This window comes from Sceloporus occidentalis, unplaced genomic scaffold (assembly GCF_023333645.1).
Source record: "Sceloporus occidentalis isolate IW3139 unplaced genomic scaffold, rSceOcc1.0.p SCAF_1, whole genome shotgun sequence".
NCBI lineage: Eukaryota > Metazoa > Chordata > Lepidosauria > Squamata > Phrynosomatidae > Sceloporus > Sceloporus occidentalis.
In genome coordinates this window covers 168,373,150-168,389,613 of record NW_028316981.1, presented here as the reverse complement: position 1 = coordinate 168,389,613, position 16,464 = coordinate 168,373,150, and the positions used below count along the sequence as shown (strand labels likewise).

Genomic DNA, 16,464 nt, shown 5'->3' with positions numbered 1-16,464 from the left:
GCGGTTTCAGACTGGATTATTTCTACAGTGTGTTTTGCACCTTGGCCTCCAGAGTTATTATAGCCTAACGCCCAAATCACAACAGCTCTTCATCCATATATCAAAACCCCTAAACAAGCATGAGAGCCACTGTGGTGGCAGTGGTTTGAGCATTGCCCTCTGGACTAGACCAGGGTTCAAATCCTGTCTCAGCCATGGAAACCCATTGGGTGACCTTGGGCAATAAGCCACACTCTCTCAGCCTCAGAGGAAGGCAAAGGCGAACATGCCAAGAAAACCCCATGACAGGTCCACCTTAGGGTCGCCATCAGTCAGAAACGACTTGAAGGCACATAATAACAATAACAACAACATAAATACAGCCACCCCAATGGAGCTGCATTGCAATTCTGTGTGCGCGTTTAGTCCCAGGAATATGGTAAAAATGGGCTGCAGAGAGAGGCCACGCTTCGGTCTCCCTCGCTCTTCTGAGCATGCTCCGAGCGCTAGCCTCTCTTCGGCCTCTCTCGCTCCTCTGCGCATGCTCCGAGTGTTGTCCGTGCTTCCTCGCCGGAGTTTGCGCCTCATGCCCGGCCCGAAGCGCCCCCGCCCGGCCCGCATCGGCACCCACGGGGGCACCTTCCACTGCGACGAGGCCCTGGCCTGCTTCCTCCTCCGGCTCCTGCCCTCCTACCAGGTAGGCCCGTCTCCAAGAGCCATTCTGCAGGAAGGCGATCCTCGGACTGCATCTCCCATGATCCCTTGCCGCTGGCTGTGCTGGCAAGGGCTGATGGGAGTTGTAGGCAAAAGGGAAATAGCTGGCAAGGGCTGATGGGAGTTGTAGGCAAAAGGGAAATAGCTGGCAAGGGCTGATGGGAGTTGTAGGCACTCACACAGTCTACACAGTCTTTCATTCTACACAGGGAGAGGCTGCTGCAACCACACTGCTTTAACTGCTATGGCCCAGTGCTTTGGAATTCTGGGATCTGTAGTTTTCTGAGCGCTTTACCCTTCTCTGTCAGAGAGCCCTGGTGCCACAACAAACTACAAACCCCCAGAATCCCATAGCATGATGCCATGGCAGTTAAAAGTGGTGTCAAACTGCGTCAATCCTGCAGTGTGGCGGCAGCAAGCAGCCTCTGAGGCACAAAAACTTCACAATAACCCTCACCTGGATTGGAGACTCAACACATTAAGATTTCATTGAGCCAGAGTAAAACTATGGCCTCCAGGGTACTAAATGCTTCCCCCTCTTTGAACTGCGTTTCCCCTTAATTTGGCAACCTCCTCTGAACAAAGTTTGCCAAGAAAACCCCATGACAGGGTTGCTTTAGGGTCTCCATAAGTCAGGAATGACTTGAAGGCACACAACAACAACAACGAGGAGCAGTCTGGATCCAGTAAAGGAAGCTCAGTTATAAATAATCGTCTCATCCTGTCCCATTTGGTTTCAAAATATTCAACAACCAGACACCAGTTCTTTACTGCCTTCATTGGTTTCAGTGTTGCGTTTGACTCTGTCAATAGAAATTTGCAATGGGCCTTATACTGAACACAAAACAAGCACGGCCTTCATTCCTGTTGCTCATGGTTTATGTCTTTCCGTTTCCAACATCCTGTGTGTTTTTCTGTTGAAAAAGAAATCAGGATTCTGCAGTAAGAAAAGCTAATACGTGTATGTTATATGAAAACCTACAAATACAGTTGTTGTGTCCTTTCTTGCAAGAGGGTGGGAAATGAGGGGAAGGCTATGCAAAACTCGTGCTCATAATAAATCTTATCCTCTCCCCTACTTCAACCCTCTGGTTTCAGTGATTTCACCATGCGTGTCCCCTATCCATTAAACTACTGTCACCTTCCTAAGAACTAGATGCTTGTGCAGAGATGATCTTTTAAAAGTCCAGTTTCTTATACATTTCTGATTTCTGTGGCCAGTACTATCTGTGCTTGTCTGTATGCACACAAACACGTAGACATATAGTTGTTCATTCTTATGTGCCTTCAAGTCATTTCTGAGCTATGGTGACCCCAAGCCAAATCTTTCATGGGATTTTCTTGGTAAGTTTCTTCAGAGGAGGTTTGCCATAGCCATCCTCTGAGGCTGAGAGAGTGTGACTTGCCCAAGGTCTCCCAGTGGGTTTTTATGGCTGAGCAGGGATTAGAATCCTGTTCTCCACAATCATAGTCCAATACTGAAACCACTACACTACTCTCATGGACTTACATAGCTGATATTCTGTTACTGACATGTGTAGGTGTATGCATTTTTATGGTCCATGCAAACTTTGGAATCGACTTCTGCTGACCACGGTAACCCCCTCAACCTTGCTGGAATGTCTGGGTTCCTCCCATGGCTGTTTAATGGCTGGAGGGGGGAGGGGGGAATGCATTCAGGCAGCATCTAGATGTATTCCTGTAGCCAGTTAAACGATGGAGCAGGCAATTTCCTTGGACCTCTTGGGGTCTTTAGAACATAGCTGCACACTGACAGGACACACACACCCCAAATCCCCAATCCTTTCCTGCCCACTAAACATGTATAGGAGATAGAGCTGGCAACCTGGCTGCAGAAATTGTAGAACTTGGGGTGGAGTAGACTTACGACTGGTGGAACTATATGCTGCACCAGTGTGATCTAACAGCATTCGGTGCAGTCATGCACGCTGGCTCTTTGGCTTAGTAATGGAGATGAGCACCACCCCCTACAGTTGGTTATGGGTAGACAATATTGTCAAGGGACTACCTTTACCTTTTAGTGGGATCCAAGATCTCAAACATAATGTCCTTATTAGGTTGTCCCATACCTATTATGGAAAAAAACAATTTTGCAATCATTGATAATCTGTGATCCAGAAGCCTTCATGTCTACCATCCATGGAACAACAGGTGTAAACTTTCAGATTACACAGAAGGGTTTGTCATACAGACTCAAGCTGCCTAAAGAAGCATACTTTGTAACTCCAAAACTTGCATGAAAGAGCATTAGTGCAAAGCTGATATCTGATTAGTGGGAGAAAGAGCAATATGATCAGAGACCACAAGATAGATGGCCAACACGGCACCAAGGCTTGTTTTGTTTCATAGTTTGTATGTGTTGTCACCCTGCTGTTTCCCCAGGATGCAGAGATTATCAGGACACGGGACCCACAACTGTTGTCAGGATGTGATGTGGTGGTGGATGTTGGAGGAGAGTATGACCCTCAGAGGCATCGCTATGACCATCACCAGAGGTAATGTTGGAAGGTCCTGGTATCCACATATTCTGTTTGTGTGCTTCTTATTGGGGCGTACAGTTGAATATAATGGCAACATTTGGGATGTAGACAACTAGCAAAATTAAAATTATATCTTTAAATTATTATGTCATATGCACAACCCAAATATATTTGCATGTACATAGTTTAATGTGGTTAAAATGAAAATTTGGTAGAATGTGATGTTTTTAAATAAAAATTTAAAGAATAAAAAAGTCATTTTTTTTAAAAAAAATAATTTTTTAAAGAAATTTAAAAACCTGGGGCCTCTCCTTTCTCCTCCCACTAAGCCTCACCCCATTCATATCATCTCTTCATCTGAGCTCCAGCATTTTAAAGGATGCAGGTGAATGCCATAGCCGTTTCTGCCAAAAAGCAGATGTTTAGGGAGCAGCAGTGTCATCCGCCCGTTAGGGTGTCGTCTGGTGTGGTCTATATCCCCCATTCTTCCCTAGAAACACCCCTGGTGGGACAAGCCTGGCTTACATGTATTTGACTGGTCTCCCCTGATCTCCCCTTGCTCCTCACAGGTCATTTGGAGAGTCAATGCACAGCCTGAAACCTGATAAACCATGGCAGACCAAGCTGAGCAGTGCAGGGCTGGTGTACTGCCATTTTGGCTCCCAGATTCTGGCCAACCAGTTGGGCCTCAAGGATGAAGATCCTGTCGTGCATGTGCTCTATGACAAGGTATGGGCCTCAGAGAGAAGTGCCTGTGAACAAGGTTTCATTTATACAAACTATTTTTGATGACTGAAATTATTGTTGGTATTTTTACTGTTCTCTTTACAGAGTTTTGAGACCATCCATGAATTTGTCTGTGGATTAATTAATGTAGGGTAATTTGATTTTATGAATTAATTGTTTATGAATTAAAGCTGCAGTTTGTTATTAGCAATTAAATTGTCCTTTTTATGCCGGTTTTGAGTTTTTGTCATGAATTTATTCATGTCATGTTTATTTAATATTTTTAATGTGATGCATATACAGTTGACCCACAATATCTGCGGGAATTGGTCTGCCCGCCCCCTGCGCGCAGATACCAAAATCCACAGATGCTTAAGTCTGTTGTGCCCAATGGTGGCATGTGCATGAGGCTGTGCTGCCATTAGGGACAAAGAGGGGGTGGTGGGCTGTGGAGAGGTCAATGCAGGCCTCCCAGTGCACTGACAGGAGGGCAGTGGCAAGTGTGGAGAGGGGGAGCTCCGACCTCTCTGCTTCCCTCCAGGCGACAGTGCTCCCTGGAAGCCACTTCCCTACTCCTCCTCGCTCTCTGGTGGTGGCGGTGGCAGCAGTGGCAACCTGCTGGGTCCCTCTCCTGGCCGCTGCCACCACCTTGGTGACCTCCTCCAAGGAGGCCAGCCTCAGCAGAAGAGACTGGCAGCAGGCAGAAGAGGGGGTTGCCAAGGGAGGCGGTGGCAGCAACATTGAGGGCAGTGGGCAGGGCTGCCATCCATCCATCCTTCTTCCTCCCTCCCTCCCTTCCAGGGAGTCCTCTGCCAGGAGGGTGACCCAGGAGGTTGCCGCTGATGCCACCACCTCCCTCCTCCTCCTCCTAGCAGTCTTCTTCGTCCTTCCCCTCCTTGCAATCACTGCTGCTGCTGCTTCCTTCCTCCTCCTCCTAGCAGTCCTCCTAGTCATCGTCCTCCTCCTCCTCCTCCTCCTCCTCCTCCTCCTCCTCCTCCTCCTTGTAATTGCTGTTGCCGACCATGAAAAACAGCTTCTGCCAACAGCAACATGGCTGTTCACAGCCCTGTGGGCAGCTGCCCCAATCTACAGAAGCTTCTCGGGCAGTAGCACGAATTGCGAGGAGGAGGACGATGACGACCAGGAGAACTGCTAGGAGGAGGAGGAAGAGGAGGAGGAAGGCAGCAGCTGCAGCGATTGCAAGAAGAACTGTAAGGAGGAAGAGAAGGAAGGCTGTGGCGGCAGCTGGGACCCGCGGATGCTGGGATCTGCGGATGGCAAGTCCACAGATAAGAAGGGCCCACTGTAATTGTAGAAACAGTTTGTTATATATAGGATCACCTATTGTGGGAATAGTTCATCTAGATCCAAAACACATTGCAGAAATAATCCAGTTTGAAACCTCTTTAACTGCCCTGGCTCAGTGCTAGGGGGTCCTGGGAATTGTAGTTTATTGTGGCACCAGAGTTCTCTGACAGAAAAGGCTAAATGTCTCACAAAACTACAAATTCCAGGATTCCATAGCACTGAACCAGGGCAGTTAAAGCAATCTCAAACTAGATTGTTTCTGCAGTGTGTTTTGGACCCTAGTTTATTTCTGATTTGGTATATTTAGTGTATAAATAGAGTCATTCACCTGTGTTGGTTTGTATAGTATAGGGAGTTAGAGGCTTGCTGTGGTTCTTTCATAGTGCCTTTGTGTATTAGCATTGGAGAGGAGGGCAGGGAGGGAGGATCAGAAAGGCCACTCATGTGAGAAAGGAATGGACTCATCTATGGCACCCCATTGCTTTCAGTCTCTAACCTTTGACTCAGGGCCAAATTTATAATTAAATAAAGTGAAGCAGGTAACTTGGCGTGTCACAGGGCAGAAAATTATTAGTGGTTTCATTTGTTACTACTTTAATGTATTTATTGTCAGGGCAGGGCATAGAATTTTCTGCCTCAGGTGCAAAAATAACTTTGACTAGCTTTGACTCATCTGCACCTTGACTTGGGAATGTTTCACATCAAGCAAGCAAATATTTTGAGCTGATCTTTGGTGAGCATTTTCAAATTTTATATGAATGGGGCTTCTTTGCCCCACTCTGCAGAATAGAAGCAAAGATGAAAGGGCAGGCTCCACCTGACCTTGTGTCCCAAAAGCAAATTCTCTGGGACCTCTCACTGAAGTGACACTTTCTCTTTCCTCTTAGCTATATGAGAACTTTGTGGAGGAGATTGATGCAATAGACAATGGCATCTCCCAGTGGGAAGGAGAGCCCCGCTATGCCATGACCACTAATGTGAGTGCCAGAGTCGGGTACCTGAACCCCCGTTGGAATGACAAGGATCAGGACACAGAGGTAGGAATCCAAAAGGTTGGAAGCAGCTTTTATTTCTGTGTTTTAAAATGTCTGTGACGCCCCTCGTCCTTGTTTCCACAGCTCCTTACATAACAAGAAGGAGAAGATGACATAAAAAAATAAGTCAAGTGGCAATTTTTAAAATGAAAGTAATAGAAGTGGCATTTAAAACAATTAAACTTTTAAGGCCTGGGAGAAAAACCAGTCTTGCTTGGTGCCAAGAGACATAGCAATAAAGACGCCAAGAATTCTCCTTCAGGAGAGTGTCTCACATCTGGGATCTTGATAGAGAAGGTCTTCTCTCCAGTCAGTACTCACCTCAGATGGTGGGGGGATCTAGAGCAGAACCTTTGAAAGTGACTTCAGTGGATGGGTAGCATCATGTGAGAGCAAACTTGCTTCAAGGATCTAGGCCTCAAAGCAAGTGAGGCGTGTTGGTATCTATCTTTCTTCATGTTATCATATGCTTGTTTTTAAGGAGGAGAATCCAGCCAGTAACAAAACCATTTTTCCTCCCTAGTTAGGGCCAGCTCTAGGTTCAAGAAGACCCTCTGTGGTCTAAAGTGAGCTCATCTGGTTGGAGGCTGCATCAACAGCAAACAATAGTTCTCCAGTTAGCATCAATAAGGTACCATTTTCTAGTTTCCCATAATGCCCTGGATGCAGTGTTGCTCAGAAGCACACTACTATCATTTCTGAAGGGAGCCTCAGGGCTTAGCTATTATCTTTCTGAGGTTCCTACTGACATCTGAGGGTGCTGTTTGCTAATGCTACTCTCAAAAATTCCCTGTTAGCTGATGAAGTCAGGCTGTTTCATCAGCTAACAGGTAGTCATTGTCTAGTTAGAACAGAGTGTTTTTGCCATAATGTGAGGCTATACTGGTTCCATCAGCATAAGCCACCAACAGGATTCCAACTCTTGACTCTGGCATGAAAATAGTAAGCCTGTTTTAATTGAATTTACTAAGCAAAGATCTGATGTAGGCTGGCTGTGTGGCAACAGTGTTGTATCCTTAAGATCCACAGACTATCTGCTGGGTTGGACCTTGAGGGTTGATTCTGTGGAGCAGTTTATAATGGCCTCTGTTAAACTCTATGAAACAGTTGTGAGCATTGGGCCTCAAGTGTTCTGTCAGAATGAATCTGGCATTGGTCAAGTGCTATGATGTCTGAAAGCAGCAAGCAGCTCATACTGGATCTTCAGCCCTGACCTTCCCATGGCTTTTTTACATCCATTCATTGCCAACAAGAGCATCTTGAACTTGAAACTTCAAGACACCTCTTACTATAATTCATGCACATTGTATGGGCCATTCTCCAGTTCTGTACTGTCTTCCCCAGGTAGGTTTCCAGAAGGCCATGGAGCTGGTGGGCAAAGAGTTCTTGGACCGTCTGGATTACTATTACCGTGCATGGCTTCCTGCTCGCACCCTCGTAGAGGAGGCCATCCAGCAACGCTTTGAGGTACACATGACTTCCTCTAGCACTTTTCCCACATGACTCCATAAGACTAGGCAAGGTCAAAGGTATGAGTGGTTGATGTTGTTGGACTGCAACTTGCATTAGTTCTAGCTTTGGCGGGGAGGGGGAATTCTAGTCCAACAAATCTGGAGGCCATGAAAGCACTGGCATGTATCCACATTGCACAGTTATAGTGCTTTGATTCTACTTTGTAGTTTGGTGAGGCACAAGAGCTCTCTGGCAGGCATTTTTGTACAATATTGTATTTATTATACAATCACGGACCATCAAAACATGAGATGTCGATTATATAATACAGAATACAAAAACTATACAATAGAAAACAGACAGAGAAAGTTGCTGTTACTTAAAATATTTACTTAAGCTTTTACTTAAAAGCAGTCACTTAAAATCTTAAAACATAAGAAATGTGTAATTAAAAAGAGGAGAAAAAACACAAAATTTTATTTTGGATCTGAATCATATTTTTATAAAACTGGGCAGCAGAGAGAAGAAACATTGCAGCCATTTCTTTCACACATGTATTAGCATCTGCTCATAAATAAATCTAGTGCCAATTAGAAGACCTTCCAGGGAATTTATACAAGAGAACTTATATGTCTTATTTTCTTGTCTCTATAAAAACTACAAAAGAAAAGCACAAGATAAGGACTCTATTGATCCATCCCCACATGAACAAAGAAGAGTTTTGTAAGGAATTCCTTGGAAGCAACCATCCAGTGCAGTTAAAGAGATAATGACAATCCAGGCTTTGATTATGTGGCATTTTGAGATCGTCAGGTTTTCCAGACAGTTTGCACCCCTATTATTATTAAATAATAGGCTTTGATAAATTGTTTGCTTCGACAGCACATATGCTAGGATTGAAACAGTACAGAGAATATTAGCGTGGCAGAAAATTCGAAATCCCTCATAAAATTACAAATCTGAAGATTCCATAGGATGGAGCCAAGTGGTATCAAAGTACAATAATTGTCTGGTACAGATGCCATCAGGTTCACCAACACATCTTTTAATACACTTCAGAAACCCTGTTGTCAGTCAGCACTGTCTTTTTATGCAGAAGCATCTCTCACATACATAATGGTATAAATTTCTATTGTAATTTATGATGTGTATGCTGTTTTGCTGTGTATCCATAGCAAAGATGCTAAGGAGCAAAATAAAATAATAATAATAATAATAATAAAATAAAACTTTAATTTATATCCTGCTTTTTGTTTCCACAATGAAAGCGGCGTACAACCTTTTTAAAAAATACAATATATACAATTCCCCCCCCCTTAAAAAAAGATTAAACAATTTCATCCATTAAAATTACAGACGATAAAAATCTAAAAACAATACTACAATAATAAAATAACAGTGGGCATATTCTTCGCTTGTATATGACTGTGGGGGGAGCGTTCCATGGCTGGGATCTATTCCGGGAAGGCCTGCCGGAAGAGATCCGTCTTGACAGCTTTCTTGAAGCTCTCAAGGTTGGTAATTTGACGGATCTCGTCTGGCAGGCCATTTCATAAAGTGGGAGCAATTGCGGAAAACATCATTTAGGAGGTCGCCGTCAATCTGGTCTTTGTGGATTGCAACAAATTCCTCCCAGAGGATCTGAGGGTGCGGGGCGGATTATACGGAAGGAGGTGATCCCTTAAGTAGGTTGGGCCCAAGCCATGGAGGGCTTTAAAGGTAATGACCAACACCTTGTGCTGTGCCCGGAAACGAATAGGCAACCAGTGGAGTGATTTCAATATAGGTGTAATATAGTCACTCCTAGTTGTTCCTGTAATCAATCTGGCTGCCGTTTTCCAGACTAGGCACAAGGGTAGCCCCATGTAGAGCACATTGCAAAAATCAAGTCTTGAGGTTACCAGTGCATGTACTACCGTTTCAAGGTCACCCCTTTCCAGGAAAGGGCGCAGCTGACGTATCAGCCGGAGCTGATAACAGGCACTCTTGACCGTTGCATTCACCTGATTTCTCATCTGAAGCGATGAGTCACGAAGCACTCCTAAGCTGCGAACACAGTCCTTTGAGGGGAACATGAACCCCTCTAGGACTGGAGGTTGCAGCCCGATACCTGGTTTGGGGGGGCCCTACCGTAAGTACTTCTGTTTTGTCTGGATTCAGCTTGAGCTTGTTTCCCTCATCCAGTCCATTACTGCTGCAAGACATTGATTGAGGGGAGAAATGCCATCTGTCGTCATTGCTGATGACCGAGACATGGAGAAGTATATTTGGGTGTCATCAGCATACTGATAACACCCCGCTCCATGTCTACGGATGATTTCTCCCAGCGGCTTCATATAGATGTTGAATAACATTGGGGACAGGATGACACCCTGAGGGATGCCGCAGTTAAGCTCTGTTTTTGAAGGGCAGCTGTCCCTAAGCATCACCCTCTGGAATCTACCTGAGAGGAAGGAATGGAACCACTGCAAAGCAGTGCCTCCAATTCCTAGCTTTCTCAGGCATTCCAAGAGGATGTTGTGGTGGTCTATTGTGTCACACAAAATGGCACACAGAGCAGCACGGAAGTTACACTGGTGCCTCGGGTTACGAAATTAATTCGTTCCGCCATTCCTTTCGTAACCCGAAAATTTCGTAACCCGAAAAATAATCCGTTAGCACTGGAAAGCCTATAGCTGCACTTTGCAGCATTTGAATTTCACGCCGAAATGAATTTCGTAACCCGAAAAATATTTCGTAACCCGAAACAGTTTTTGCCAATCCAACTTTTTCGTATCCCAGAAATTTCGTAACCCGATCATTTCGTATCCCGAGGCACCAGTGTATATGCATTCTCTGGCCACTCTAGTAGAGGTCCACTTTTCATTCTCTCCAGTTCTAGAACCATTAGCAGAGAGGTAAACATTTCCATGTCTCCTTCCAATATAATTTTGAACACTGGAAGCAAAGAGAAAGAGGCAAACACCTCTAGCAGCTGATAGTGCCACTGAACTTAATAGAACATAGATGGATAGATGACATAGTTTGCCCTGAAGTCATATGTGAATCAAGATCTATATTCTGCTCATAAAAAAAAAACCCTGGAAAGTGAGCCATTAATATAGTGTGACCTTGAATGAAGTCTGTCTTTTCCATTGGCAGATTGACCCCAGCGGTGAGATTCTGGTGCTGGCCCAGGGTGGTTGCCCATGGAAGGAGCATCTTTTCACCCTAGAGCAAGAGATGGATGTGAAGAAGCCTCTCAAATTTATCTTGTACACTGATCTGGGTGGACAGTGGCGAGTACAGTGTGTTCCTGCTGGCTTGCGTACCTTCCAGAACCGGTAAGTAGGGGCTTCCAAGTGCCCTTGCACTATATCTCAGGGTGGTGGTGAGAACAGTTTTGAAACACCAGGGCTCTCGCAATGCTCCATATCTTCAGCTTGTACTTCTTTAAGATCAGAAGTGATTGTGATGACATCTTAAAGGTGTATATACCATGGGTATAAGTCTTCTTTCTATTTTGTTGAATTACTATCTGAGATGCAGAGATGTTGAAGGGAGCTGGGCAAGGGAAGAGGGATGGAAGATGTTACTAAGCACACCCACAGCAGTTGGGATCCTGTTGGTGTTACTGCTTCTGGCTGCCCTTGAGCATCCAGGGAAGAAGGAGCTGCCTTACACGGGGGGCACCATGGCCTACAAAAGCCTATGCCACAGTAAATGTTATCCTTTGCAGTGTCAAAGAATGTTTTGGTCTCAATCCAACATCCCCTCAACATAGTATAAATATCCACCTGTGGACCTATGCTATTATGAGCCCTGACTTACTATAAAGCTCCTGAAGTTGCCCCACATGACCATTCCATGCCTCACAGTGAGCAGAATTGGGGAGTGTCTGGCTACATCCCCATAGGCAGATACAAAATGATCACAGCAGCACTGAGACCTCTAGAGCGCCCCCCCCCCCCCCAATTGATCTCAACACTGATGCCATCATTGTGTTCCAGGCTATGGAGATTTAGCCAGCTACTTTTCCGATCCATCCTTCTCTCCATGAAGCACAGAAAGGTGGTGTGAATGGCTTTGCAATAAGTTGCTAGTGCACGTTTAGGCACTGTGGGGGGCTAGAGGGAGGGAATAACCCATAGCACTTGAAAAAAGATATGTCCATGCATAAGGAACAGTTATACATGTGCATGTCCCTAACAGAATTCTGACCTATATTAGCTTTTGCTGCTACAGACTTGCAATAGCTTCTGAGAAATCAAGCTGGGTTTCAATATATTTGAACCCTGTTTATTATTTTATATCTTTATGGGGTATAGTGAGCTAGTGTGGTGTATCGCTTTGAGTGCTGGACTAGGACTCTGGAGATTAGTGTTTCAATCCCTGTTCAGCCATGGAAACCCCTGGGTGACCTTGGGTGAGTCACACACACTCAGCCCCAGAAAACTCTGTGATAGATTCACCTTAGGATCACCATAAATCAAAAAGGAGTTGAAGGCATAGAACAACTACAACAATGAGGTATATTGGGCAAGGGCTACAGCTCAGTGGGCAAGCAATAGTTTTTTGTGCAGAAATCTGCAGATTCAGTCCCTGCCATCTCTGGGTAAGAATAGAAAACACCCTTCTCTGAAACCCACTGATATTCAGCATAGACACCACTTGGCCAGGCAGTCCAGCAGCTCTACTTGGAATACAGCTGCTCTACTCTATTCTGATGTCTGAAGTCCTTGTAAACTGCCCCGATTGCTCTTTAAGGGCTGAAGGGCAGAATATAAACCCTTAATTTTAAAACAAACGAACAAAAAATGAAAGAATTCATACTGTGAACAATGATTAAAAATGCAAACACCAGAAGCTGTACAGTCACAGATGGGCAAAAACAATTTGCTGCCATACAACAACTCCGTTTTTCTCAGCAAATACAAGGGAGGCTTACTGATTCAGTCATTGGGAACAGGCTGTAGCCTCATTCATTTATTCATTTTATATCCCACCAAGTGACCCAAGGCAACTTACAAAACTGAAAATAGAAATTTGCTAAAATGTACATTACAAAAGTTAAAAGACAATTAAACACCAATACAGTCAGCCCTCCTTATCCACAGATATTCTGTCCATGGAGTCATGCGTCCACGGCTTGAAAATATTTTTAAAATGTGTAAATTCCAAAAAGCAAACCTTGATTTTGCCATTTTATATAAGGGACACCGTTTTACTATGCCTTTGTATTACTATGCATCCACGGATTTTGGTATTCATGAAGGGGCCTGGAACCAAACCCCAGTGGATACCAAGTGTCCATTGTACTATTAAAATTAGATAGTTAAAAACAGTTTGGAGGGCCAGTGTGGTGTAATGTTGGACTATGACTCTGGAGACCAGTGTTCAAATCCCCACTCAGGTATGGAAATCCACTGGATGATCTTGGGTGAGTCACATTCTCATCCTTAGAAGAAAGCAAAGGCAAACTCCCTCTGAACAAATTTTGCCATGAAAACTCTGTGATAGTTCACCTTAAGGTTGCCATAAGTTGGAAACAACTTGAAGGCACACAACAGAAAGTATTTAAAATACATTTAAAACATAATTAAAAAGAAACAGGATAAAAACACATCACGGCAGGTGATGGGGAAGACAACCTTGTGAACAAGGATAAGCTGCATCAGATTTATAAAACAGAGGAGGCCAATCAGATGTAGAGCCAGTGTGGTATAGAAGTTTGAGCATTGGCTCTATTTTTGGAGAATACAGTGGAAATCCACTAGGTGGCCATGGGCAAGTCACACTCTCTCAGCCTCAGGGGAAGGCAATGGCAAACTCCTTCTGAACAAATCCTGCCAAGAAAACCCCGTGATAGGTCCACCTTAGGGTCACCGTAAGTCAGAAATGACTTGAAGGCACACAACATCATAAGTCAGATGTGAGACTAAGATAAGCTCCCCTGGTTTCTCCAGACTGACTTCTTTAACTTCTCCACAGATTGTCACTTTTGGAGGAGTGGCAGGGTTTGCGAGATGAGGAGCTCTCTGAGGTCAGCGGGATCCCCGGCTGTGTCTTTGTGCACTCCAGTGGCTTCATTGGAGGGAACCACACGAAGGAAGGTGCATTGGAAATGGCACGAAAGACCCTGGCTCAGAAGACTGACACTAACTGAGGAGCTGGGCATCACCCATTCGGACTTCTAGCAGTCGTTTGTTTTGTCAGATTGCTATAAATTTGAGGTTGTTTTTCTTTTAAAAAAAGCAAAGCAATGTTTGCGTGTGATTTGTCTAACAGAGCAACAAGTATAACTGCACTCAAAGGGTTAGTGGCAAATCCTCGAAAGCCATGCCATAACCATTACAGAGTGAAATAGTTCCAAAGTATGAAAAAGTTCATTGTAAATACATCTCCCAGAATCACCAACCAACAAGACCACTGGCCATGCTGGTGAGGAGGCTCTGGAACTATAGTCCAAAGAGGTAACTTTTCTGAACTCCGAGGAATTCTTTGGGAACAAGCTTGGCAAGAGCAACAAATCCCAGATTAAAGGGCTTACGAACAGGGTGTATCGGATGGCATGTGGCTCAGAAACAAAGTGGTGGATGTCTAAGTAAGCATAGATGAAGTGAAACTACACAAAGATGGCACCATTCCTTTTGTTTTGCATAGTTCTGTCATTTTTATCATTCTCTGTTTTATGTTTTTGCTAGCCGGGAGGAGAAGGGTCTATGCAGGGCACAGAAGCACTGTCAATATTTTTTCCTCCCCTCTGGCTTCAAATTTCAGCAAACACAGCCTTTGTTATTTTAAACCTACCATATGTTTATAGCCTTATGATGTAGAAATGTGCTTTAAAAAAGAAAAGAAGGCTGGCTTTTACACCTAATGCTACTAATTCTTGAACCATTTAGAGAGTTCTTACCTCCATCTCCTGGTGAGATATTAGACACATCAATAGTTTTTTTATCTTTAGCACTGGGACTAAATCCATCCTAAAATTTACTGGTGTTACTGACTGCCATCGTGTACTGGATTTACGAGCTTTGGAAGGGGCAACTGCCACTTTCCATGCTTTAAACCAGGGACAGGCAGTTATCAGACATATAAGATCTATTTTGTTTTCTTAGAGATCCACCACCTGAAGCCTAGTGCAAAAGACATAAACTTTAAAGAATTATTAATTCATTTTGATTCTGATCTTGGAAGCTAAGCAGAGTCATGCATGGTTAGTACTTGGATGGGAGATTGCCAAAGAATTCCAGGTGCTGTAGGCTATGTTTCATAGGAAGGAACTGGTAAAACCACCTCTGAGTATTCCTTGCCTAAGAAAACCCTATGAAATTAATAGGGTTGCCATAAATTGACAGCTGACTTGAAGGCACATACACACCAACCCACCAAATACTGTCTGTCTGTCTCGCTGTCCATTTGGCCAAAGATTCGTAACAGCCTAAATGTGTATTAAACAATTTGACAAAGCAATTTTAAACTATATAGCTGTACAAATTGGGGCAACATCATTAGACCCCCAAAGGCTAATAAAATGCTATGCTCTAACTTGGGGACAGAAAGAAGCTATAGGCATGAACCAGGCCTCCAAAGGAAAGGCACTCCAAAAGCAGCGTGCCACAGCAGAAAAGGCCCTCTCCCATGTCTGTTGTGCTACTGTGTTGCTCCCGTTGGTGGGACACAGAAGACCCCAGTCTTTAGGAAGGCATATATAGGGAGGGCCACTGTTACCAATGTCAAGGTCCCAGCCATTTAGGGTTTGTCACCAGCATCTGACTTCACCTTGGGAGCATACTGGCAACCAGTGTAATACTTTTTAAAACTGCCATGTGCTTTCTACAGCACAAATTGTACAGTTCTCTGCAAAGGACCATTTTGAGAGCAGCCCCCATGTGATACATATTAGAGTTACCCAAACACATGTGTTACAGAGCCAGGTTAAAATTTCTAGGAAGCAGGTAAGACAGGTATAGGCTGAGATCCTACATCATGCAGGTAAAGCATCACATTTTGCTTGCTCTGGTGTCGTGGGTGGCATGGCAGAGGCTGCTGCTTCTCTCTCATGGAGAAAGCAACTTCCTAGTGGCAGATCACAGTCCCATGGCCATTTAGATGCTAAGGGAAAGTATGGGGGACATCATCATCCATCTATACAGTGCCATCAATTTACATGGTGCTTTACAGGTACAACAAACGAAAACTGAATCTTGCCAAAGGCATACCACTGTGTGTGTATACACATCACTGCAAAGGGAAGGAAAGAATAAGAAAACTACAATGTAGCTCTTTCTGCATTTCCAACAGAGTGTCAGGAGAGCAGTAACTGTTTTTCTCCTAGATACAGCTAGATGCTGCATCAGGGGTAGGCAACCTGCGGCCCGCGGGCCGGATGCGGCCCGGTGAGGCCTTGGGACCGGCCCCAGCCCGGCCCTGCCGCCGAGGCCTTTGGCCTCTTGTGCGCAGGGGCAAGGGGAGCAATTGTCTATAGACGCCTCAGAAACATGCATTTATATTAACATTTTTTTAAAAAAACAGCAATTTTTTTGCGTGTCCTCCACTTTTTTAAAAAAAATGTCCACCATTTGAAAATGTTGTCCTACATTTGTCCCAGTTTATTTATTTATTTAAATTTTTAAAAAGTATTTAATTATTTATTTTTTGGTGTCGGCCCCCCAGTTGTCTGAGGGACAGCAACCCGGCCCCCGGCTCAAAACGGTTGCCTACCCCTGTGCTGCATGGATGTCCCATGCCCTACAGTAAATAGCTTC

General features: G+C 44.4%; 1 protein-coding gene across 1 annotated transcript; it reads left to right on the top strand.

Annotated features, from left to right (window-relative positions):
• The first annotated feature begins 502 nt into the window (after window positions 1–502).
• LOC149322690 (MYG1 exonuclease-like) lies at window positions 503–16,047 on the top strand. Its single transcript, XM_089481614.1, has 7 exons — window positions 503–676; window positions 3,097–3,209; window positions 3,764–3,923; window positions 6,116–6,265; window positions 7,607–7,729; window positions 10,856–11,037; window positions 13,685–16,047. Exons 1-7 carry the CDS (start codon window positions 521–523, stop codon window positions 13,857–13,859), a joined length of 1,059 nt encoding a protein of 352 aa, XP_089337740.1. The 5' UTR covers window positions 503–520; the 3' UTR covers window positions 13,860–16,047.
• Window positions 16,048–16,464: the final 417 nt, after the last annotated feature.

Coding starts and splice junctions, on each gene's coding strand:
- LOC149322690 (XM_089481614.1), top strand. CDS start 521: ATGCTCCGAGTGTTGTCCGTGCTTCCTCGCCGGAGTTTGCGCCTCATG. Junction 3,924..6,115: donor TGCATGTGCTCTATGACAAG/GTATGGGCCTCA, acceptor CTTTCCTCTTAG/CTATATGAGAACTTTGTGGA. Junction 11,038..13,684: donor TTGCGTACCTTCCAGAACCG/GTAAGTAGGGGC, acceptor ACTTCTCCACAG/ATTGTCACTTTTGGAGGAGT.